Source organism: Panthera uncia, chromosome A2, assembly GCF_023721935.1.
Source record: "Panthera uncia isolate 11264 chromosome A2, Puncia_PCG_1.0, whole genome shotgun sequence".
NCBI lineage: Eukaryota > Metazoa > Chordata > Mammalia > Carnivora > Felidae > Panthera > Panthera uncia.
Window position 1 is genome coordinate 128,279,015 of NC_064816.1, and position 27,495 is coordinate 128,306,509.

Below are 27,495 nucleotides of genomic sequence, written 5' to 3' on the forward strand. Positions count from 1 at the left end.
TGTTTTTGTTCTTTGAGAATAAAATCCTGTTTCTGACTTGGTTTTGCTTAGAATTTGACTCTAAGATTCAAGTCACACCCATGAAAAATTAGCAGTGAACTTAAAAAAAATGTTAATATAGCTAATATACCAAGGGTTTATCCATTTTTAATTTGACTTACTGTATCTGCCCAAATCCTAAAACTAAGAAATTATTTTAATAAAAAAAAACTATTACTATTAAAAAAAACAAACTGGCATAAAGAGATAATATTTGGTTACCTGACCATAATACAAACTATAGTTAAAATAGAGAACAGTGAAACAAAAATGAATGTACTTTGATTTATCTGCCAACAGAAATAGATATCATTTTGAAGATTGAAATGTAGATAAATCATTAAGGATATGTTTGAATACCACTTGAGCCATATCTGGTAATTTGCAAATAGTCAATTGTGATAGTAGAAAAAGGTCAGATCTGTCAGTTTGAGAATTTGGTGGCAAGACATAGTTGTCTTTTACCACCTTTTAAAAAAAAATTACTTATTGGAATGTTTTAACTACTACATAGTAGTTTTAAATTTATCTTGGATTATGGACTGTGACAGGATATTTTGGGTTGATAAGAAGTCTCCTTAATATTGGTCAATTGGATATTTCAATTTAACCAAGCTCTCAGATTGCTTTTGAAATATTCTTTTCAGAGAAAACGTGGCCCAAACATTCCATTTATTTGGTGAAATTACTGGTAAGTGCTCTGAAAAGAACACCACATTACGTTTGACTATCTTCTTTGGCATCCCTTTAAATACATATGCATAACTATGTGTGTTCAATAGCAGTCATTAGGGTGTCCTTCTAGTTGATACAAGTTACAGGAGCCGCAGATTAATCTCTAGATCAAATGATTGCACACTCATAAGAAATAGATCTACCTTTGCAGATGCCTTGTCGATATTTAACAGAAGGGCATATATAGCTGCTAAACAGAGAAGTTTTTTTTTCATCAAGAGTAAGGAGAAAAACAAAATATTTTGATATATTTTACCACCATTACTTTAATTTTTAGACAGTCATTTTCCTTTATCACTGAAGAACTGAAAACCTTTAAGGGAGCTCATAGGTTAGTTTAATAAATCAGGTATTAATGTTAACAGATTTTGTACGAAAGCATGCTTTTGTTAAGTAAACAGAAAAAGAATGTTGTTTTTCTTAAAATATGCACATTCATGAGTTAGCATGTTTTGATATGTTAAGATGTTTTTCTTCAAGAGACAGAGGATATGTGAACAGGAATGGAGGTAAACAATGTGTGCTAGAGACTTACTCAAATGCAAACTGTCTTTGTCAAAAATATATACCAAGTCTTAGCTAATCCCCAGAACACAGATAATCAGACATGGTCAATGCCACATATAATTGTGACTGCTTTGCATGCAATACTTTTCTCAATTGAAGAGTTCTTAGTATTCAGATGTAATATATATTTCATAACTGCTCATATTCATAAATGGAAAAGAAGATTAATTAAAACAGCACTTTTAGATTTGAAATTGCAGGAAATTATAAAATAGTAAAATTTTGGGAACAAATTGTTTTTATTGGTGGTTTTTGCTGAAGTGCAATGATGGATAGCTTTGCTTAGGGGCTACTCAGTCAAGGTGAATGTTGATTTTAATGATCTCATTATGTAACCAACGTAAAATAACACTGGGGGTGGGGGGAGTTAGGGCTCTTTAGCTACAAACACTAGATTCCATTTTGGCTAATTTAAATAGAAAATAAATTTATTAGCATACAGACCCTCCCAAGAGTTACACAGCCACAGATCATTCCCATCTATTTAATGGGGCTTCTTTGTTGAAAACCCCACTGCTAGACTATTGGTTCATTGGTCTGATAGGAAGTGGACATCAGACACTGCACCCCACTGCCGAGACCAATAAACGCTTTCTACATGGTCTGTGCTGAGGGTTTCCACCTCTCTGGTGGAGGTGGCTGCCTTCTTGCATTGGCCATTCTGCATGTAAGTCATACTTGTGCTTAGTAGAACTTAGGTCACATACCTGTCCTTTAGCTGCAGAGGAGTCTAGGAATGGAATAGAGGAATTTACCAAAAATCCATGAGGGTGTTCAGAAATGCCAGGCAGCACCAATGATGAATAGTCATCCTGCTTTTTTTTATGATTCATTGTCCAAACAACCAATTAGTTTGTCCTTCAGTGTCATGATGTTAAAATAGTCTATTTTTTCAATCTGAAAGGTTTTGCTTTTCATAGATAGGCATTTACTATACCCATAATTTATTTTGTTAAAGAATACATGCACTTAAATGTGTGCACACATTTATATTGGGAACTCTCTCTGCTTATCCCCTGGTTTATGTGTCTGTGTCTGAACCATCAGCTCACTGATTTAGCTCCTGTTGGTTTTGTGATAAGACTATATATGTAGTAAGTCAAATGCTGCAACCCTCGTTTTCTTTCTGAAAATTTCTTTAGTGGTTGTTGATTACTCTTCCTCATAAATTCTTGAATCAGCTTGTCAAGTTCCCTCAACAAGCCTGTTGTTTTATGGGAATTACACTAAATAAATAAATTGGGGAGAATTAACATTTATATGCTCTACAGTTAGTAGTATATTCTTTAATGTCCTTCAGTATTTTTATAATTTTTGCCAGAAAATCACTGCCCATTTTGTCCTAGCTTAATTCTTAACAGTGTTTTTCTTGGCTTTGTTTTTTGTTTGTTTGTTTGTGTTTTGTTTATGATATTGTGAAGAGTTCATTTTTTCTTGTATATTTGCTATTTGGTTTCTGTTGGCCTAGAGGAACGTTTTTTTATTTTAATATGGTTGATCTTGTATATACCTTGTTAAATTCTTTGTGTTTCAAGATTTATAGTCTCCTAAATTTCCCCTAGAACATTCAAATTAGGTATACCTCTCAAAAACATTTTTTTTCAGACCTGTTACTTCTTTTTCATATTTATTGTTTTCTCCAGGACCTCTAGTGTAATGTCGAATAAGAGGGGTGAAGCTGGGCTGCCTTTTCTTGGTCTTGACCTAAATGGGAGTGTTTCTATAGTGCTGACATTTAACTCGGGCAGATGTGTTTTATCAGATTAAGGAAACTGTCTTCTATTCCTAACTTTTCATAAATGGTTGATTTTTATATCAAATTGAAGGATACATATAGAAAAGGTTTTCTTCTCCAGGATTTAAAATAAAATTGAAGGGGTGCCTGGCTGGCTCAGTCGGAAAAGCATGTGATTCTTGATCTCGGGTCCTGAGTTCAAGTGCCACATTGGGTGTAGAGATTACTTAAATAAATAACCTTTAAAAAAATGAAGTGAAATTGAAAAGAAAAACAACTATATTTCCTTCTCTATTGTCCAGCTTTGACACTTGAATTCATTGTTCTTTCCCTTTTATCTCAAAAGACAATTAATTACTTTAGCCCATTATCAGAGATATTGAGATAATATTGCTGTTTCTAGCACCCTAAAGAGGGGCCTAGTACATAGAAGACAAACATTTGCTGTTGATTGGGTGTGGAATAACTTTTTCAGATTTCCAACTTAAATTTTCTTAAAAAAACAAAAGTCTTTCCTGCTATTTTCCTATTTCTTGTGTCAAGTCACTTCTGATAACCCTGTTCCCACTTTGCCTTTTGTACTAATTGTTTTCTCTGTGTCCATGTTAATTAATATTTCCTTTTTCTCCACCTTCCATTTTTTAGTACCACAGGTGAAACCCAGGGGAAAAAGAAAAAGTCTGTTACTGAATATATTTTGATGATTTTCAAATATTTTTTTAACTGGAAAAACTTTTCCTGTTCTTTAGCCCAACCTCAGCGCCTGCCTCAGCTTCAAGCGTCCCTACAGGAGCCAAGTGAGGAGGAAGGTGGCAAGATAAAGAACGGCCCCACTAGTCTGAGCAACGGAAATGGAATTCACCACCACGGGGCCAAAAACGTATCTGCGGATAATCGAAGACTTTCAGCACCTGTTTCTAACAAGATGCATAGAAAAATTCAGTCCAGCTTGTCCGTCAACAGTGATATCAGTAAGAAGAGTAAAGTTAATGCTGTCTTTTCCCAAAAGACAGGCTCTTCACCTGAAGGTGAGTTTGAGATACATGCTTATTTTATTTGACCAGATGTAAAATCATATTCACCAATAACTACCTGATCAAGCAAACATGAATGAAGAATCTTGCTTATCTTTCAAACAGGAGTTTTGGTAAAACGCAACATCTGCCTAAGGAAACACAGGCTTGGAAAGGAAGTGTTAGCAACTGACATCCTGCTTTAGATTATTGTCTTCTAGAGTGAACAGTCAGGACTTTAAATAGAACTCATATACCCATTTTTTTTAATACCACATCTGAACATACGAATGCAACATTCTGGTGGTGTGTGCATGTGTTCTCTCTGTCCCTGATTCATTATGATGTCCTGTGGTTCAGAAATGACTTGCTTATATTTTTGTCTTGCAAATCAGTTCTTAAATACGCACAAGTAAAATGAGGAGAGGATTAGGTAATTTCCATCCTCTCACCAGGGATGGGCCCGGTGATCTGTTGCTTCACTGAGGAGCATCTTCCAGCCCCCGGTGTTGTCACCCCTCCAGGCCCACCTCATTGCCCATTCACTTTGGTCTGGTTGTGGCCTCTCCTCCCGAGGTACATGGGTGTTCTTTGACCTCTGGGGAATTACTGATTAGGTCTTCAATGTGCTTCATCCTGTCCTTGGCCAGGTTAAAGTCAGGTTAAATACTATGAACGTGAGAAAGCTTTTATTAGAGCACAAACCCATCCGATGATGGGTTTACAGCCCACAGACTCCTTTCATAAAAATGGCTTGTTGTGTTATATTTTGTTAGAGAAGAATAGCCTCCCTACCATGTGTAAGGTCCCAGATTTCGCCCAGCCTATCCATGTCGTTCTAGTCTTCCTCTTTCCTCTCCTTTAGCAGTTCTTGGGGATCAAAAACCTCACATCTGCATTTTAGATACAGATACAGGCATATATTTCCTCCTCTGGTTCAGATCTATATGTGATTCTTTTTTTCTAATTCCCCTTACCTTTCAATTTTAATTACCATGAAATTTTAAATAAGGCAAATTCTGTGGATGCCTCTGTGAAGTTGGCCATGCTTATTCATAGAGATAAATTGAGTTGTAAATAGGAAATTGTATTGAGAGTTACCAGTAAGGAGCGGGAGAAAGGATATTACATTTTGGCTACAGGTGTCCTAGACTCAACTGAGGTAAAGTGTTAGGTTGATCAAATGATATGATAATAAGTGGTCTGCATAGTTCCAGGTCAGTGACACTACTTTCCAAACTAATTAGATTGAAAGGGACATGATTGACACTTTAAAATGAGTTTGACATGCAAGCTGTATGGTCATCTCGGAAGCAGAGGTAGGCTGTTAACTAAACTGGCTCTCCAAGGAGTTGGGAAGGCAATGCAATTTTCTTTAGAGTATCTTTGCTTCCCAGTGATTGGGTGAAGTAATTGAAATCTACTTGTTTTATACATTTGAATTTACTTATTACAGCCTTAACCTCTTCTTTTCCATTTGATATTTACTTATTGTAAAGAATGGTGTATCAGTCCTACCTGAAATGTATCAATCAATCCAACCTGAAATAGCTTATGGAACTTTTAGATTGTCCTTATTTGTTTATTTTTAATTCTGTGTCTGAACTTATTTCTAATGGAAGAATGCAGCTTCCTAAGTAACATAGGAAGGAAGAGGAAAATCGATAGTGTTGAAATGAAATAGAGTTGTGTTCTCCCCCTTTCTCTCCCAGGCCTGTGAGTGTATGAGGGAGATAAGGATAAGGGAAGTCCCTTGTCATCCTCCTCTTTATCACCACATCTTTGCCAGGTTGGATTGGGGAATGAGGAGTGTGAAACACAAATGAAGATGTCTAAATATATTGTACGTCATTCTATCCAGAACTTTGCTGTGAGGGTATAGGATTTAGCTGAGTGTATGTTGTTGTGATTGCTCAAATCTAGATGAACATGTCCTTGTCCCAGTTTCTTGTGTTCTCCAGCTTGGGCATCCTCATGCTTTTTGATGCTGTTTAAAGTTGACTCCTGATTTTCAGTTTTGAAGTTAAGTTTATTCCCCGGCAATGTAGTTGTAGGTAAACAAAAAGTACAGACCTGGTAGATGGCAAATGAAATGACAAAGTGCCGGCCACCAGCTAGCTGGGAGACTTGTATTTCTCAGGGGGCTGCTTTTTCTGTGAAATGGTTTGGAGTAGGAATCTTCCAAGTTAGGATGAGTTCAGGATTCTGTGATGCCATCCCCACAGCAAAAACGGCTTCACTTCAGCGCAGGTTTCTTGCTCTGCAGAATGTGATTCCTGGTTGAGCAGAAATGTAATACTTGCTGAGTAGGCCCGGGCAATGGCAGGAATGGTTCTGATGAACAGGGAGAGCATCTGGATTTCAGGAGGTATGTCACAACAGTAGGTCTTGAACAGGCTTGATTTAGGACACTGATAAAAGTGGATACAAATTATTTTTTTAAAAATGAGAGATTTAATTGTTTTCTCACTTTCTTTTTGTTACATTTTCTTAAGTCTTTATTGTCTATGCCTGTTCCTCCTACAGTAACAGGAGCAAATGAATAACAAAATAATATTCACTCAATTCAGCTCAAAGACAGCTAACCACAGTTTGACAGTGTGATTTCTAGACAAACGGTGCCTGTGGTGATTTTTGTGTTACACATAAATAATACTGACAGGGGCGTTTTTTCTGGTTCAGAAGATGGAATTAAATATGAAACTATTTTATTTCGCTTCATTAAAACAAAGTAAGGGCCTCTTTGCAGACCAAATTTTGAAAAACCCTTAAGATGTGGGCCCCCTTGGGGTGCCGGGGTGGTTCAGTTGGTTGACACTCTAGCTTCAGCTAAGGTCGTGATCTCACGGTTTGTGAGTTCAAGCCCCGCATCAGGATCTGTGCTAACAGCTCAGAGCCTGGAGCCTGTTTCAGATTCTGTGTCTTCCTCTCTCTCTGCCGTCTCTGTCTCAAAATCAAACATTAAAAAGTTTTTGAATAAAAATATATTTAAAAAAAAAAAAAAAGATGTTGGCCCACCTTGCTCACGCAGAGCTTAGGACTTACCCAGCCCCGGAACTGAGTCAGTGTGTTGGCAACATCTTGTAAGATGCAACTGTAGGTTATCTATGGACTGAGCTCAAGTAGTAATGTGTATTGTTCATTCTCTTTTAAACTAGGCTAGCATGATTTCATTGTACCCTCCCAACAGCACTTTAAGTTAATCAGCTCTATGTAATTGTCTTATTATAAATGAGCCAACTGAGGCACAGATGGGTCAGGTGAACCCACTGAAGTCAATTGACAGGTGGTAGAAATAAGATGAAACCCCAGACCTTCTGGCTCCACAATCTATGCCCCTAACCACTGATACTTTGCCTTACTGAAGGTCTTTATGAGAAAGGTAGTTACTGGTCATTCCCGCATCGCATCTGATATTGATGGTGTTATCTGTGATGAGGAAAGGATCTTAGTATACATTTGCCTTCTTGAAGCTTTTCCTACTAAAACTATAAAAACAATTCTCACACTTTTGCCCTAGGCTTGTTTCCCTTTCCTGCCAGACTAAAGTGCCGAAGAGGTTGGACTGAGCTGACTCAAATTTTTTTCTTTATGAAGCTTTAGCGCTGGGCACCATTATAAATTAGAGTTTCCCACCAGTTAATAAGTGATACAGTGTTTTATTCCACACACTTTTATCCTACTCTTCCTTGAAACCAGCACTGGAAAATAAAATAGGTGCTCATATTCATTAAAAAATGTTATTTTAAAAATTTCCTTTTTTGCAATAGAGGGAAAAAAATACCCATGTTGGAAAATATTGTACCTTTTATTGAAAGTTTATTAAATAAGTAGATTTCTACTTGTTTTGTGTAAAAATATTTTCATACATCCTTAAATTTTCTGATTGCATCACCCATGTGGAGAGTTTTAAGACTAAATGTTTAAGATTCTTGACCTCTCAAATAATTATAGGATAATTTAGCATCATATGATATTCAGATTGCCAAGGGTTTTCATTAGACTCTAAGACACTTTTCTTATCCTAGGAATGGTAAATCTAACACATTTGAGGTATGCCAGTTACAGCTGTATATTTGTGTGAAAATTAAGTTTCAGCAAAGGTGTTTTTAGAATAGACTTTATACCTTTCGGGTTAATATGCCATCTTATATACTTCTCCAACCCCAAAGCTCATTGAACTTAAATTGAACAAGACAGCCAAGAGCCTTGTGTATATAGCAGTACCTAGGATCTGTCCCATTTTTAATCACACACAGGCTGTGTGGCCTAGGGATTAGACCACAGACTCTGAAACTAGTCGGCTTAGGTTCAACTATTGGCTTTACCACTGACCTGTGATGTGTCCTGGGGTAGGCGTTGTACCTCAGTGTCTTAAGTGTAAAATGGGGCTATTATTAGTACCTACCTCATGGAATTGTCATAAAGAGGAGTTGAGTGGATGCCAAATTCATTTGAGTTAGAACGGCAGTCTGGCCCAGATGAAGTATCTGATAAGTATCACTGTTGTCATTGTCATCATTAAGGAGCTCACAAGTGTTAAGAATGTTAACTTCCTGAAGAAGGCAATGCCTGGGTGGACGCTCAATAGATAGATGAGAGAGACATTCAAGGCTGTTAGGAATTAATGTGGTTTGTTCAGATAATCATAAACAGTTTACTGTGATAGAAGCTAAATTAGCCATGAGAGTGGAAATGTGACAAAGGGAAAGTCCACAGGACCCCTGGGATATCCTGTTCCTCTGAAGCTTTAAAGCAGTCGCTTTGAAGGACACCATTTTATATCCAGTATACATTTCTTTGAAAAAAATTTTCTCTCCATAATGCAGAAATTCCATGGTTGCAGTTATTCAAACCAGATGCCTTCTTACCTGTTCAATATTGCTCTCTATTAAGCACCTGCACGCCTAGTGCCTTCACAACTTTTAGTATGTTAGAAATAAACTATTGCCATACCTGACATGATGAGTTACTCTGGACTTGTTGAGCTGGGATGCTACCAACCTCTAGGAAGCTTTTGGAACTATGGATGGACTTGACTTGAGCCCAGTCTTCCAATTTTACTGGTTCTCTCTGCTTCCTTTTCTTCAAACTATTTTCTTGGTTTCCTTCCTCTCTGACCTATCATTTTAGATTCTTCTTCCTCCCCCTTTTCTCTGTATTTCCCCTTGTATTTGTAGTGTAGCAGTTTTTCACGGTATACCAGAGGGACAGGGCACCTTAGCGTGAGTAGGAGCAGGTGGGGCACACAGCCTTCAAAGTGGATGTGGCACTATTGAGCATGAAAGTTTGAAAAGCTCAGGAGGTGATCAGATATGTCCTGCCCCGCCTTTCTTGAGAATTGCTGGTGAAATGGTAAAAATATCTTTCCTTGACCTCATCACTTCCCCTACCCTCCTCACCATCTGCAAACCTTGGCACAAGTCCACGTGTTTCAAAGCATGCCTTTACTCCATTGGTTAGAGGTCCCTGTACATGTGGTTAAGGGGTACAAGTAAATGCCCTTCCTTCTTGTCTCCCCTCAACGTGGAATGCTCTCGTAATTTTCCTTGCCTTTTTCACCTGTGTACATTTTTTTTCAGAACTCAACTTAGGCATCATCTCCTGATGCCCAGTTTTGAGCTAATTGCCCCTCTTTTGTGTCCCCATCGCACCTTCCACATACCCAATGATACTGAAGTTTGTCTTCCTGCCTGCACTAAAATGTAACTTCACTGAAGGCCAAGACTCTGTCTCATTCTTTTTATTTCCAGCACAGTCTAGAGTCTGGCTTGTAATAAGTGTTGAAGCAAGTAAGGAGTATAAAACTGAGAACACAGGTACTTGTTCTTTAGCATTCCATAGACATTGTGGTTGAAACCTCAGAAAGGCTGAAATCCTCAAGGGAGAGAGTGTGGAAAGATAAGAGTGCAAATATCAGAGGTCAGAGACAAAAATTCTACTGGGGTAGGACTGGAACTCAGAACTTCTGCCTCTTACCCCCATTGTTTCTTCATTATTCCTTGTGATTTTCAGTCAACAACATGTTGCCAAATCCTAAAAACAAGGGGGAAAAAAAGTAAAATTCAAATTGAATTGTTCATTCTTAGTTACATAATACTATAAAATCTTACAATCATTTTCCCCCATAAAACGTCAGGTTTGCCTGTAATTGTAGAAATACAAGTATTTTAGTGGAAGGATAATAGGATTTTATGAGAGGACTATAGTGTTATAATTTGAGCTTCCAGAAACACACCTCCTCTGACTTTGGCAAGATAAGTCTCTGCTTTCCTCAAAATACTTAGTTTGCTTGGATGATGTTTTGTTTTGTTCTGTTTTCTCAGGCACAGTGCCTTCCATTCCATGTCAAAATGGTTGTGTGGGAGAAAGGTTTAGAACTCTGCTTTCTGAGGCAGTATTTGCCAGTCCATTGGAAAACAGGCTTTTAGTAAATTTCACTGCTCAACCAACAAACTAAATGGAACAAGAGTAATACAGTAGATGGGTACGTGAGGAAAGAAGACATGATCAAAGTTGATCTCAAAGTAGAAATCATTCTTTTTATTTACTTGAGATATTTTATTTGAGATATTTAATCAGCTTTTAAAAAAAAATTGAAACAATTATCTATCCAAAGTGCTTATAAATTGTTCTTTTTTTTTTAATAAATGATGTTTCTAGATACTTGAATACACTGTAGATTTTAGGCAAATAGGTTAACTATATAATTGATGTTCTATAGTAAATTATTCTCTTACCCATCCCTTTAATGATCAAAGAAAAGATTTACGTATAATTTAACATTTGGAACAGAGATGCCTCAGATAGCTTCATTTGAAATAGCTTACAGTTTTGCAGGCCAGGTTAAAGAAGAGAAGCCATCAGCTATGTATGGATTTTACTTCCTTCACCTTTGGCTTTTTGGTTTTGTAGACAAGTTGCTTAGGCCACTGTTCTAATGATCTAAATTAGTTTAGCATCCACTCAGGAGATGGGTGGGGAGGAAATAAAACAATGAAGATAGAGATAGATTGGCCAGGAAGCTCTGGGGTGTGGGGTGGCAGGGTGAACAGACCATTTAGAAACCCAGCTTCAGAATAATAGGCTAAATGGAAAGGATTGAACAGATCTTGTGACCCTATTCATACACCATGGTTTTAATTTTTTCTTTGATGATGAGAATTTTAGGTGGTGTTTTTTTTGTATGTGAAACAGCACTAGGGGATACAGTAGCCAGGCTTCTCTAGGGCAAACTTTGTTTTCTACCCTGTGAGTTGGACTGAATGTGATAACTGAGAAGCAGAGGTTTTCTTTAAGGTTTCAGGATTAAGGGCTGGGTTAAAACTGAGTAGAACTGAACAGCAGTCAGACCTGCATCTGAATCAGGACTGTCATTAATTTTCTAGTTCAATTAGTTGGAAAAGGGAAAAGAAATGAGGAAATCATGAATAGCTCAGTGTAGTTTAAGGATGACCATGAGTTGAGTTTTAGAACTGTTTGATTTCAAATGATGATACACAATTCAAGAGCATTTGGGAATATATAGTTGGAACTTGGGAGGAGTTAAACCCAAGTATGCTAATTGATATTCTCATGGAGGGAATATTTGAAACTAAATCTGGTTGAGTTTTCTTCAGAAGAGATTTATGAGAAACAGTCAGATGGCGGAAAACTGACTGACTCAGAGATCACTGGAGGCCAGCCAGCTTGGTGGGAGGGGAATGTGGGTTCAGCTTGCGCACTTGGGAGACAATCGCATGGAAAAGTTCAGATTTTTCTCCACAGGTAATGTTAAATAGAGTCAGAGTGAGGCCATGATACTGATAAGACAGCCCTCGGGAGACCTCACAGGCAAAGAAGAGGATTATCTTGCTGAGAAAAACAATTGGAAAGGATAGTGCCATGGAGGCCAGGGAAAGAATGTAGGAAGGGGACTGCGCCAGATAAGTGACAGGTTCAGCGGGACGAATACTGAAATATTTTATGGATTTCATTGTGGACATCATTTGGTGACGTAATTTAGAACCATTTGCATGGAGAAACCAGAATGATGTAGGCTATGGAACACTAAGGAAACACATGGGCAACAGTAGTTCTAGAAAGGCCCAAGTCCAGGGTGGAAGTGTGGGTCCAGGGAGTTTGTTTTTCATTTTAAGATGGGAAGGCTTTGAATGTGTTTACTTTTCGATGGAAAGGATCAAGGAGAGAGGAAAAGTTTGAATACATAAAAAGGTAGTAACATTAACTTCTTGACAACCCAGCATACATAGGTTCTTTAGAGTTTAGCTCTTTATGTGGTTGTATATCCATTAACAAGGCAAGAGAATTGAGCAACCAGAAAAGCATTTACTGAATTGTTAACATAGATGACTCCACTCTGTTTGTGGTGTGGTTGATTAATCTTAGAAGACTTCTGAATAACCTCTGTGGAATGACTGGGTATGAGGAAATGTAACTAAAGAGATTAAAAAGCCTATCTCAAGCCCTCACTCTGACCTCATTCCAGGAGCACTAACTGCCATTTGAATGGGAGGCTTTCACAGGGCGGGCATTTGTGATTCTGAGTTCCAAACTTCTGACTGTTGTCTTTTGGATCACAAGTTCACAAGTGGATGGAAGTTGATAGCTTCTTATACTTTAGTTTGGCAAGACCCTTAACTGAATTTAAATCCTAGCCTCTATATATGCATAGTATAAGAAAGGAAATACATGAACACAGAAACAGGTAAAGAATTAGAAGAGGGGTGCCTGGGTGGCTCAGTTCGGCAGCCAACTTCAGCTCATGAACTCATTACTGGTGAGTTCGAGCCCTGAGTCAGGCTCTGTGCTGACAGCTCAGAGCCTGGATCCTACTTTGGATTCTGTGTCTCCCTCTCTCTCTCTACCCCTCCCCCACTTGCACTCTATCTCTGTCTCAAAGGTAAATAAACTTTAGAAGAAGAAGAAAAGTGTAGGAAAGATGAGTAAAGAAACCACTGCATCATCCAGGAAAATATAAGACAGGTGAATTTTAAAATATATATAAAGTAAATTTATCTTTTAATGTGGCTTACTCTTTTTCTTTTTTTTAAGTGTATTTATTTATTTTGAGAGAGACAGAATCCCAGGCAGGCTCAAAAGTGCTATCAGCATAGAGCCGGACACAGGGCTGAAATTCACAAACTCTGAGATCATGACCTGAAATCAAGAGTCAGACACTCAACTGACTGAGCCACCCAGTACTCCTAACGTGGCCTACCTTTGACTGAATTACTATTGTAAGTAAAAGCTTGCAAAGGTTAAAACCTAACCTGTAATAAATTGAAATATTATGATAGTCTCTTACAAAGGAATTCTGATCATTTTTGGCTCATGGGCTTCTTTGAGAATCTGACAAAAATTGTGATCCTTTTCCTCAAGCTTTTAAGAAAGATGGTAAGAAAATCCTGTCAGTTCTTGTGTTGTTCCTGGAAGTAAATTAAGACACTTAACAGTGACGGTGGTGCAGATAATGGGGAGCCTGAAGAACCATTGTAAAGATTTTGAACAAATGAATGACATGGTCTAACTTAACATTTTTAAGCATCACCTGCCTCTGTGCTGATAATCCACTGCAGGTACAGAAGGACCAAAGAGGCCTACTGTGTGCCTTTTGCAGTAATTCAGGTAGGAGATAGCTGTGTTGGATCCAGGTGGCAGTAGAAGTGGTGAGATGTTTTTGCATAAGGAGGTATTTGGAAGGCGGAGTAAGATTTACTGAACAGTGAGATTTCAGAGAAAGATAGAACTTAAGGATGACTCCTGAGGTGTTTTTTGTTTGTTTTTTGTTTGTTTTTTTGTTTTTTTTGTTTTTTCATTTTATTTTATTTTTTTTTTTGCCTAAGCAATCTAAAGTAACAAGTTGCCATTAATAGAAATGAGAAGACTATGGGAAGAACAGGGTTTTGTTGGTAGAGGAAGATAAGGATTTTGGTCATGGATTTGAGATACCCTTTATTTAACTGGTGATATGAAATAGTTGTTTGAATAGAGGTGTCTGGAATTCAGAGGAATGGTCTGCAGCCTAAGATACATTTTATGGATCATCAAGATACAGAATGTTCGACGAACGGGATCTCTGAGGACTGGGGTTCTCAACCTGGGGACCTGGAGGAAGAGTTTCTGGACAAAGCAAGTAGGAAGTAAATTACCACTCTCTGGACTTTGCCCCCAGAGATTCTAATTCATTTGGAATTGAAGGGAGGCTGGTGGCTAAGGTATCAGTATCCTCTACCTGCTTCCCACCAGATTTTAATATGCATGTAGAGTTAGGAACTATTGCTCAGGATGAAGATAAATTTAGGTATTCCAAAAACTGAGCCACTGGACTAGTCCAATATACAGAGGTCAGAAAATAAAGAGGAACTTTAAAAGAAAGAAAAAAGAAGAGGAGGAGGATGAGTAGCCAGTGATGGGGGAGAAGGAACCACTAAAGAGAGACAGCTTGGAAACCAAATGAAGGAAGTGTTTCAGTATGAATGAAAGAATGATCATGGGTCAAATGAAACTGAGAAGTCCAAACAGGTGCATGGGAGGTGACCGTTGACACTGTCCTGTGAAGGTCATTGGTGACCTCATACTTTTGGTGTCGTTAGGGGGATAAGAGTATGATTAAAGTGGGTTCTGGAGAGAATGAAAAGAGAGGAATTGAAGATTGGAAGTCTAGGATACTATATTCAAGGAATTTTGCTGAAGGGGGATGTTTTTAGAAATAGGATATATTGGGGGCACTTAGGTGGCTCAGTTGGTTAAGTGTCTGACTTTGGCTCAGGTCATGATCTCATGGTTCATGAGTTTGAGCCCTGCATTGGGCTCTGTGCTGATAGCTCAGAGCCTGAAGCCCGCTTTGGATTCTGTGTCTCCCTCAATCTGTCCCCCCGCCTGAACCACCACTCACATTCTTTCTCTCTTAAAAGTAAATAAACAAAAAATTGTTTAAAAAATAAAAAGAAATGAGATATATTGGTTGATTGTTATTGGTGATGATGCAGGAGAAGGATGTCCTGGAGTGTAGGAGAGACGGGAGGAGATCCATTACAAAGTGCTCTGTCTATATCTTATCCTTCTCAGGTTTTAGACCATTAAAAGCAGCTATGGTTTCAGATGATCTTTATAGTGTTCACTATAGTAGTGCTTAGAGTAGGAGGCACTTTCTATTTCTTTAGCTGGATATCTTTCAAATAACCAGTAGGATTTGGCATAGGTTTACTGTTTTGGAAACCATCCATTTAAGAAAATACTTTATCATTTGGCATGCTGTTAATTATGATAAAAGTTTCCATTTGTTTTAGAAGGATTTCAAAAAATTATTTCATAGTTACAATAATAGCACTAGACACTGCGTAATAACTACAATTCTCAAAGGAGGAAGTTTTTGGGAAAAGATACAGAATGTGCAGGATGTTTTGAATCTTCTGACAAAAACTGGCTGATGACTCATGAGTCTCTTGTAGTTTATGAAGTATACACAGGGAAAATAGTATCAAAGTATTATTCATTGAATATAGTTTGTATCTTCAAATATTTGAGATGACCACTCACAGTAAAACTTGCTCTCTGCTGGTCACAATAAATCAAAATTCTTTGTTTTGTGTCTCACTTTAACCTAAAATTTACCGCCGTAGCTACAGTATTTACCTTGTTAAAAAAAAAAAATTAATTCAATTTCTGAGGTTTGACGGATAAAAATCTTTAAATGAGCTAATGACTTGAGGAAAATACTGATGTGTAATCCATACCTTAACTTGTGTCCAAATGCCAGATGGTCTGCCCACTGACAATCTGGAAGAAAGAAGAAATTCAAAGTTTTAAGCCTAACTGGGTTATGTTCATGCTACTTTGACTTCAACTAAAACCATTTTTGATAATGCTATATTCTGTATTTTTTGTCTTGGCACCTTAATAAATTTCCTGGTGTTTTTTTTTTTGTTTGTTTGTTTTTGCTTTTGCTTTTGTTTTTGTTTTTTGCCCTATGTTTTTCTATGTTCTTTCCATTCCTTCCTTTGTGTGCCCCCACTGTCATCTCTGTATGCTCAAAAGATCTATTGTTTTACTGGTTAAATAGACACTAAAATATTTAAGAATAGAGAATTGCAATATTGGGGGGAAACCCATTTGGAACTGTTTGGATTAGGCCTTCAAGCTGAGTTTGGGCTCCTTTGGTTTGTAACTCCAAAGTATACTTTGTGTAGTCCATCTGTCTTTCTCGCCCACTGCCCCTCCATCACTCCATCCCTTCGTTTTTCTCTTTTTCTTACTTTCTCTCCCTCCTAACTCAGACATTTTGCACGATTTAATTGAACAACTTATTGCAATTTACAGGAACCCAAATGACAGTGATTCATGACATTTTCAATGTTATAATATTAGTGTCCAATGGTTTTATTTTTAGCTTTTGTGTTTGTGAGTATGGGTATGAGAATTTTGAACAATGGTTATCTTTTTCTAGATTGAATTAGATTCTCATGGTATTTGAGTTGATTTCTTTCAGAATAGTTTGGAGTCAGGCAGGGTCATTTGAGAATGTAATTTAAAAAAATGAAGTAACATAGAAATGTGTACAGTTGATCTTAGAACTCTTTTCACTAATTTTCATACTAATACGTAGTGTTAAATTAGTGTAGTTTTTGAGGACTTTTTCAAATTAATTTGTATAACTCTCAGATAGAGGGGAACTCAAGGTACAAATTTGCCCTATTTCTGAAAATTTCTCACATGGTAAAATATTTTCTTAAAAGCAGGCTTAAGTTGAATATACTTAAATGAATAAATATACTTAAGTGAAGCTCTTTGAAAGATTCACTTACGATCCACCAGTTCAGGGGTCTTAGCTTCGGGAGGGGTCCATGACTTTGAGAGGGAAAAAAAAAAAATCAATTTCATTAGTTTCTGTACTTGAAATTTAGCATTTCTCTCGGTTATAAATGGAAACAATAAACTTTAGTAGCATTAGTAGTACTTGTAACTTTTGTCACTGATATTTTATTATTAATTTTATTTTAGAGAGAGCATGCATGTGAGTAGGGGAGGGGCAGAGAGAGAGAATCTTAAGCAGGCTCCCCTCTTGGCTTGGTGCCTGATTCGGGGCTCAATCTCATGATCGACTGTGAGATTGTGACCTGAGTTGAAATCAAGAGTCAGACACTCAATTGACTGAGCCACCAGGCACCCCAATCACTGTTATTTTCATATCCTATTACCATTGCTGCAGAAATCCTGAAATAATTGTTTATGCTAATCACTACTTTAAAATTATAGCAGTTACAAGGTCAGTGGATCTTGTCATTGATGTGTTAGAAAAAGCACATACTTACTTTTATTCTACCTCAACTTTTAATATTGTAACTATTTCAACATAATTGGTTTCCTTTGAAATCGTTTTTATTTGACACATTTGAAACTATTATTTTATGTCAGTGGCAGACACAAAAAAAAACAAGAATACCTGCTCTATCCTGCTTTGCTGCACCCTAAGCATTCTTTGTAGTATAATTTCCTTTGCAACCTTACATATCTGTGTGCAATTTTCATAATACAGAGAACACGGATTTTTTAACAGCTTTTTCTTGCTCGTATGAAATTGAAATAAGCATAAAAGACATACCCAAATTTCCACGTCAAAAAACAATATTAAATAGTAAATTCCCAAGAAACTGTTGTTCTCACATTTACATCTTCATGCATACTTTTGTAAAAAAATTTATTTTTTACCCACGTCATACTCAGCAATATCAGGATATAGAAGAATGGAGAAAATTATTTCCGTGGTTTTGCATGCCACAGTTTGGGTAATCTTAATTTAACTGTCCATAAATAAATACAAGACAAAACAGAGGAAATGTATCAAAAGTCAACAACCTGGTGAAAACTTTGTTTCCAGGCTCTCAGGCAAATCTTGCAAAGGGATTTGAATTGACCTGTAACATAGCGTGGCGTCATGGCCCTCTTCCCCGCACTGGACCTTGGTAGTTGGTACTTACTTCGCGTCTGCCTGGCTGAAGGGAAAATGGAAGGTGGTAGGTAGAGGAGGCAATTAGAAGAATAAAAGTGAATAATTATAAAACCGTTTACTCAGGGAAATTAATTGTATTCCTTATGTTGAAAGGGAAACATTCATACACATAAATAATAGTGGTCTCCTCAAAGATTGAGAAATCCAGGATTTGGGGGGAAATGTGAAGATAATTGAAAGAAAAGAGCAAAATGGATGAATATACTAGTTTTCCAAAGACATATTAAACCTACCTAAGTTTCCACTCTGAATTCTCTTGGGAAATCAGACTGGAAGAACTGGACCTCTTGGGGAATAATATCCCCATAACATAACATAATTTAAAGTTGACACTAGAAGCTGAAGTTTATTTTTTTTTTTCTAATAATTATGCTCAGTGAGGGATGCAGAAATTGCATCTTGGAATGACAGAAGAGTAGTTATTTTAGAAAGAACTTTTCAACAGCTGTGGTAGATATCTCCTGGAAAATGTGTTCTGTGGAGTGACAGGAGAAGATGAAGTAAAACCAAAAGTAATCTTCGCCTGAGGCCATACAAATGAATTTCATGATGTCAACAGGTATTTAAGGATCTGCCAGGTGCCCAGGCCTGTGTACTAGATTCTATAGAGCAGTCCCATGTTATTTTCTAATCTAGTGCCTTTGAGTATTATTCTTTTTTAAAAATTACACTTTTAGTCGGAAATAACTATGAATATGCTGGCTCTTGAACTCCACTTGACCCTCATTATATGTACCTGGCCTCCCAGATGTTGTCTTCCTTATTGATATTTGGATCCCTCGATGAATCTCCCGACTCGAGACCCTGTCCTTCAGGGATGCCTGCCTTTCAGAACCAAAACCTAGACCCCCTTTCTTTTTCAACTTCTGTCTGTACCAAGACGCTGAGCACTACTGAGGAAACCTTGACCTCCATAAAAATCACCATCACGACCGATGTATGGTCTCAGATCTCAACTGGATTTTCAGAATCCCTCAGCAAACCTTCTATATGTCCCTGACTCATTCAACAAATCATTATCAAGCTTGCTCTGGGGCAGGCACCCTTTAGGGGACGAGGACATTGCAATGAACTATGCAGATAAGCAGACCTGCCCTCTCCATTTTCCACAATGGCTATTATATTTTGTTGCCACTCTCATTACATGAAGCTCTCTGAAACTTTCTCTCCCTCTCCAGGGGGAGAAGATGCTTTCCCTGTACAGATTTCTTGAAAGGTATCTGCCTTTGCGGTCTCTACTTCCTCATTTTTCAATTACCCCTCCTCCCACTGCTATTCACTTTCATCCCTATCACATCACTGAAATTTCTCTGGCTAAGCATACTATTCGACACAATCTCCTTGAAATATTTTACTCTCTTGCTTCCACGGCACCTCCCTTTCTTGGAGTTTCTTTGCCCTTGTTAAGTCCCCAGTTTGCCCTGCCTACCCCCTCTTCCTCAGTCCTTTTCTCAAATGCTGTTTGTCCCCTTCCGTCTCTTCTCCTTTTGCTCAGGACATTCTCCCTGGGCAGCTTAATAATTGTATTTGCCATAAGCATTTCAGCGACTCTGGCTCCCTAGCCCAGACCTGACCCTTAAGCTCTTAGGCCAGTGTCTCCAACCACCTCTTGGACAGCTCCATCTGAGTTTCTTCAGAATTATCCTATGATGCTTTCAGAGTATCTTTAACTAAACTATTTGTCTATGTTTCTTGCTTAGTGAATGGCTCCAGAAACCAGGGAGTCATACTTGACTATTCTGTTCCCATCATTGCCTCATCCAGTGTCTTAGCAACTCGTGCTGATCTGACCACTTCCATTATATTCCTCAATAATACAGTGTCAGGGGGGTCAGGTGGGTATATATGATCACTGATGCTGCTCTTGCCTCCTCCTTTCTGAAATGGAAAATTGAAGGCTTTCTCCTTGGTTTTCCCTGCCCCAACAACACTGAGACACTTGGGTCTCTAAAACTATCATATTCTTGCCTGTGTGCCTTCACATTTCCTCCTCACTACCTGGAACCACCTTGGCTTTCTCTTCACCTAACACATGTCATCTGACCATCTGTTGAATATGTTGACGCTAAGTTGGTTGAGACCCAGGAGCATCTGTTAACTTGCCATTGTACTTCGAATATCGTGTTAAGCCAAGTAATTGCTCTGTTCAAAGCCAAGAAAAGACCCTGAGCTATGCTTTCATAGAAACTTAGTGCCTGGAAAGAACTTGGAGATTATTTTGTTCTTTACTGTAAGAAGTTAGACACTGAAATCATTTGCTCAAGGTCACTTAGCCAGTTAGTGACGGAGTCAAGACTAGGAAATAGGTTTTCCAGATCCCAATAAATGGGATATAATATTTGGCTGTCTGTGCCACTCACGAAGATGGCAGAGTGATCATAAGTTGTAACATTTTTGTGCCCCCAAAAATGTCATTTCCTTGTTGCTAGAAGCCTCACCAAAACCAAACAGAGAGACAACCACCACGGACACTTGGGGCATCTGTTTCAGTAATTCTGGCATTTGCTGGCTGGAATTGCCACAGTAGGTAATGAGCTGTGACTCAGGGAAACCGCCATTGGGGGGTGGCCCTGATGAAGTGCACAGCATCGAGAGGCAGCTAAGTAAAAGTGTTTTTTTTTTTTCACCTTCTTTTCTACAATTTAAAGTAATATAACAAGGCTCCAAAATTTTTATTATATGAGAAAACCAGGTTTGTCAGTTTTAGAGTACTTGCAAACGACATGTTCATAGATTTTCTTGGCTGTGGAATTGTTTGTACACTAAATTAAGGTGGAGGTATTTATACCTTATAATTTCAGTGTCATGCTGTCCTGTTCATCGGCGGCTTAAAAAAACAAACAAAAAAAATGGTATTAATAGATAACATGGGTGGAGAGGGAGGGATATGGAAAGAGTAACAATGCCATCACTGATTCCCAAATTAATTCCATAAATAACAGGATTTACCTCCTGTGCACTCCTTTGAAATACGCTTTGGTGTCTCATTTCGCTCGGCTTGTTCCTCTTCATCTTGCCGGGAGTGTCTGTCAGACTGCTGTGCCTCTGTGGTTGGGGCCTGGCTCTTGTACCAGGACTGGGGTGCACAGCCTGGGCCTTCTCAAGGCAAGGCTGCTCTTGCCTGTGTGAGGCCTGTCCCCCCTGCTGGAGATGCGGTCCCTGCCTTTATAGGAGCTTACAGGAACAGTCACCACCAGGGCCTCTCAGCCTTTTTCCATGGTACAGGTGCAAGTGCCTGGAGAATTATTGTTCCAGATCCCAGCCCTTCGTATACTGTCAGCTTCCTCTCCTTGTGTTTGTTTATTCCCACACGGTCTTAAAGACCTCATGACACAAGTGACCTAGCCAATTCTGGGGGCCCTGGAAGAGTCTAGTAGCATCTGATAATAGGGAGTTCTTGTTCAAGATGGCACAGGAGGATCCCGAACTCACCTCCTCCCACAAACACCCCAAATCTACAGCTACATATGGAATAATTTCTTCTGAAAAGAATCTGAAAACTAGCTAAGTGAATCCTTCACATATGGCAGAGAAAAAAAAAAAAAAAAAAACACAACCACATCTAAAGCAAGCAGGAGAGGCTGAGATTAAAGCTCACACCGGCACAATGACAGGATGGAACTCAAAACCTAGAACCTCTCCCTGAAGAGCAAAGAGTTTGAACCCCACATTCAGCGCCCTGACTTTTAAGACTGTATCTGATAGAAGAACCCCCAAACATCTAGCTTTGTAAACCAGTGCAGCTTATATCCCGAAGACCCAAAAGACTGTGTCGAACCGGGAAGTGGCTATAATGGGCTTGTGCGTGCGGACCCACATGCCCTGGGCCCAGTAGAGAGGCAGCGGATTGAGGGGTGCCCAGACCTTAGGTCAAGCAGATACTCTTTAAAATAAAGTGTCAGTGTGAGGGGCAAGCACCTAACTTAACACACATCTAGGAAATCGCCAGGATACTCAGATCTGAAGCTGGCAGGCTCTATCTCAGGGAGGTTGTTCTGACTAACTCACTGTAATCTGGGTTCACCTTGGAAGGTGAACACTAGCTTTGTCCTGCAGAATGCCAGTATCTCTGGGAGAAGATGAGCTTATACACATCTGGTGCCCAGGGACACCATTAGATCGCCTAGCTGTGGTGGATAGCAGAGCCTGCGTTCCTGGGTCCCACAGACTAACACAGGAGAGACTGCTCTTGGCCAGCTGCCACTCCAGAGGCACTGCACAGATAGCAGACTGAGACATACCCCCAGTCTCTGCAAGAGAGTCCTATTTGCTTAACATGACCTTTGGCTTTGGGCAGGCTTCAGGTTGGGCACATATGTAGGGGCCTACTTGTATGCACTTCCAGAGAAACGGCCTGTGAGTGCCGTCTTTAAGCTCTCCCTTTGCCTTGCTCCAGATAACCAGTATCCTCCCAAAAGAAACTTGTATACCCAGCTAGTACCCTGATTTTTGTGTGCCACCAGTGGACACCTCTAGATCGCCTGGCCTTGGAAACCAGTGGGATTTATAGTTTTAGTGCCACAAGATTATATATGTTTGCATACTTTACAAGCCACTGCTGCGGGGGGCGGGGGGGGGGTCATTTTCCAAATAGCCTTAATCTAGGTGCTAATTTATCTAATCAGAAGGTGGCTGTTTTATCTAATGCACAGAAGCCAACACAGAGAGTCAATAGAAGTGAATAAAGAGAGGAATATGTTTAAAAAGGAAGAAGATAAACCCTAAGAAAAAGTTCTTAATTAAATGGAGATAAGTGGTTTACCTGCCAAAGAGTTCAAAATAATGGTTTCACAGATGTTCACCAAACTTGGGAGATGAATGAGTGGACACAGAATACAGAGATATAAGACATTACCAGATGGAAGTCACACAGCTCAAGAATACAAAACCAAACTGAAAAATATACTGGAAGAATTCAACAGCAAACTATGAAGCAGAAGAAAAGATCAGGGAGTTTCAAAACAGGGCAGCAGAGCTCACCTCATCAGTGCATAGAAAAAAGGAATGGAAAAGTTGAGATAGCTTAAGAGAGTTATGTGACAACACTGAGTGGGCCAACAGTGACATTAAAGGGATCACAGAGAAAGAAGAAAGGGGCAGAAAAATTATTTCAAGAAGTAGTGGCTGAGAATTTCCCTAACATCTTGAAGAAAACAGGTACCCAGATATGGAAGCTGAGAGATTGCCAAATAAGATGAACTCAAGGAGACTCACACCAAGACACATCATAATTAATATGTCGAAAGTTAAGAAGAAGGAGGTAATCTTAAAAGCAGCAAAAGAAAAGTATATGTATAAGGGAACCCCTAGAGACTATCCTCAGATTTTTCAGCAGAAACTTTGCCTGAGAGAAAGGAGTGGCATCATTTATTTCAAGTGTTGAAAGAAAAAAAACTTGTAACCAAGAACACTCTCCAGCAAAGTTGTCATTCTGGATTTCAGGAAAGAATTTTCTAGACAGATAAAAGCTAAGCCTGGTTTACAGTAAATGTTAAAGGAACTTCTTTAAGCTGAAGAAAAAGGGCACTAATTACTAACAGGAAAACATGAAAGTATAAATCTCAGTGGTAAACGTAAATGTAAAGTTCAAAATAATCTAATGTAAACATGGCAGATCACTTGTAAAGCTAGTATGAGGGTTAAAAGACAAAAGTAGTAAAACTCACTATAACCACAATAAGTAGTTAAGATAAAAAGATGTAAAATGTGACATCAAAAAAGAGGGGGAGGGGCGCCTGGGTGGCTCAGTCGGTTAAGCGGTTAAGCGTCCGACTTCGGCTCAGGTCATGATCTCGCGGTCCGTGAGTTCGAGCCCCGCGTCGGCTCTGTGCTGACAGCTCAGAGCCTGGAGCCTGTTTCAGATTCTGTGTGTCCCTCTCTCTCTGACCCTCCCCTGTTCATGCTCTGTCTCTGTCTCAAAAATAAATAAACGTTAAAAAAAAAAAAATTAAAAAAAAAAAAGAGGGGAAAGTAAAAATGTAGAGCTTTAGAATGCATTAATGCTTAAGTTATAAACTTAAAATAGGCTGTTGGATATGTCATTATATGTAAGCCTCTTAATAACCACAAAGCAAAAACCTGTAGTAGACACACGAAATATGAAAAACATGAAGCATATCTAAGAATAATCTAAGCATAACCACTACAGAAAATCATCAAGTTACAAAGGAAAAGACCAAGTAAAAGAAAGAAACAGAACTACAAAACAGATTTAAAAAAAAAAAAAAAAAAATTAACAAATGGCAGGGGCAGCTAGGTGGCTAAGTAAATAAATAAATTGTAAAAAATGGCAGAAATACATACCTATCAATAATTATTTTAAATATAAATGGACTAAATTCTTCAATTAAAAGAATGGTGGTATGAAAACACAAGACTCATCGGTATGCTGACTACAGAAGACTCACTTCAGATGTAAAGTTACATAGACTTAAAAGTGAAGAGATGGATAAAGATCTTCCATGCAAATTGAATCCAAAAGAAAGATGGAGTAACTGTATTTATATCAGACAAAACAGACTTTAAAACAAGGACTGTAAAAAGAGACAAGATAATCATATGAGGATAAAAAGGGTAGTCCAACAAAAGAATATAGCATATGTAAATATTTAAGCACCCACACAGGAACACCTAAATATATAAAACGAATATTTATAGACCCAAGTGGAGAAATAACAATACTAGTACAGGCCTTTAATACCTCTTTCATCAATAGATAGATCATCCAGACACAAAATCAATAAGGAAACATTGTCCTTAAGCAGCTCATTAGACCAGATAGACTTAGCAGATATACACAGAGCATTACACACAAAAGTAACAAGAGTATACATTCTTTACAAGTACCCATAGAATATTCTTCATGATAGAGCCTATTAGGCCCCAGAATAATTCTAAGTGAGTTCAAGAAGATTGAAATCATATTAAGCAACTTTTCAAACCACAGTGGTATGAAATTAGAAATCATTTACAAGAAAAATAGAAAATTCGCAAATATATGGAAATTAAATAATATTCTACCGTACAGCCAGTGGGTCAAAGGAGAAATTAAAAAATACCCCAAAACAATGAAAATAGAAGTACAACACAGCAATACTAATGGATGCAGCAAAAATAGTTTTACAAGGGAAGTTCATAATGATAAATGTCTACCTCAAGAGATAAAAATCCAAACAGTGTAACTTTACACCCCAAAGCATTAGAAAAACAAATGAAGAACAAAGTTGGTAGAAGAAAGAAATAACAAAGATCAAGTGGAAGTAAATGAAATAGAGGTTACAAAAAACAATAGAAATGACCAATGAAAGCAAGAGCTAGTTCTTTGAAAAGATAAGCAAAATTGATGAACCTTTAAATTCACCAAAAAAAAAAAAAAAATCCTCTTCAATAGATGAAACAGGAGACATTACAACTGATATCATAGAAATACAAAAGATTGTAAGAGACTACTATGAACAATTACATGCCAACAAATTTGACCATCTGGAAGAAATGGATAAATTCTCAGAAACATAAATTTACCAGGTTTATTTATTATTATTGTAACTAATAAACCTATTTATTTTATCACAATAAAATAGAAAATCTGAATAGACTGATTACTACTAAGGAGATTGAATCAGTAATCAAAGATCTCCCAACAAACAAAAGTCGGGACCAGATGGGTTCACTGGTGATTTCTACCAAATATTTAAAGAAGTAACACCAATACTTCTCAAACTCTCCCAAAATAATAGAAGAGGAGGGAATACTTCCAAACTCATTTTTTATATGACTAGCATTACCCTGATACAAAACAACACAAGGATGCCACAAAAAAAGAAAAAATATTGCAAGCCAGTATCCCTGGTAAACATACATGGAAAAATCTTTAACAAAATACTAACAAACAAAATTCAACAGTACAGTTGAAAGATCAGAGATTATGATCAGATAGGATTTACTCCGGAGATGCAAGGACAGTTCAGTTTCTGCAAATCAATGTGTATACCATGTTAATAAAATGAAGGATAATAAAATAAAGTATATACCATTTTAATAAAATGTCATCTATAGGTACATAAAACCTCTGACAAAATTCGAAATAAAATTTATGATAAAAAATCTCAACAATTGTGTACAGAGTGTATGTATCTCAACACAGTAAAAGCCATATATGACCAGTCCACAGCTAACATCATACTCAATGGTGAAAAACTTGAAAGTTTTTCCTCTAAGATCAACAATAAAACAAGGATGCCCACTCTCACAACTTTTATTCAACATGGTAAATTCCAACCAGAGCAATTAGGAAAAAGAAACAGGAGACATACAAATTGGAAAGTAAGAAGTAAAACTATTGCTATTTGCAGATGACACAGATATGTGTGGAAAACGGTAAAGCCTCCTTCAAAAAACTTAGACCTCATCAGCAAATTGAGTAAAGTTGCAGGATCCAAAATCAGTATGAAAAATCTGTGGCATTTCTATACATTAATAACAAACTATCAGAAAGAGAAATTAAGAAAATAATGTTATTTAAAAATGCATCAGAGAATAAAATACACAGGAATAAATTTAACCAAGGAGGTAAAAGACTTATACACTGAAAACCTACCAGACATGGTGAAAGAAACCTAAGACAACTTAAATCTGTATGAAAATATTCTGTGCTCATGGATTGGAAGAATATTGTTAAAATGTCCTTACTACCCAAAACAATCTACAGTTTCAATGAAATCCCTATCAAAATGGCAAGGACATTAATAGCACAAATAATCCTTTTGTTTGTTTGGAACTACAAAAGACTCTGAATAGCCAAAGCAATCTTGAGAAAGAACAACAAAGCTGAAGGCATCACACTCTCTGATTTCAGCCTATATTACAAAACTATGGTAATCAGAACATGATGGTATTGGCATAAAAACAGACACATGGATCAGTGGAACAGAGCGCCCAGAAATAAACCCATGTATATATGGTCAGTTAATTTTTGACAGCAAGCCAAGAACATGCAATGAGTAAAAGTCTCTTCAGTAAATGGTACTGGAAAAACTAGACAGCCGTATGCAAAAGAATGAAACTGGATCACTATTGTGTACCATACACAAGCGTTAACTCCAAATAGATGGAAGACTATTAAGATCTGCAACCATAAAATTTCTAGAAGAACACATACTCAGGAAGCTACTCCTTGACTTCTATTTTTGTGCTAAGATTTTAGACTTGACACCAAAAACAAGCCTAAAATAAACAAGTGGGACTACATCAAACTAAAAGGCTTCCGCCCCGCAAAGGAATCCAACAAAACAAAATCATAACCTATCGAATGGGAGAAAATATTTCCAAAACCTATATAATGAGGAGTTAATATCCAAAATATAGACAGAGTTCTTACAATACAAAAGCAAAAAAAA

General features: G+C 37.8%; 1 protein-coding gene across 1 annotated transcript in view; it reads left to right on the top strand.

The window, feature by feature from the left end:
- MDFIC (MyoD family inhibitor domain containing) overlaps positions 1 to 27,495 on the top strand; it is an 87,115-nt gene that overhangs the window by 49,597 nt on the left and 10,023 nt on the right. The window contains exon 4 of the mRNA XM_049641718.1: positions 3,826 to 4,104. Coding sequence (XP_049497675.1) covers positions 3,826 to 4,104 — 279 coding nt within the window. The remainder of the gene's footprint in view (positions 1 to 3,825; positions 4,105 to 27,495) is intronic.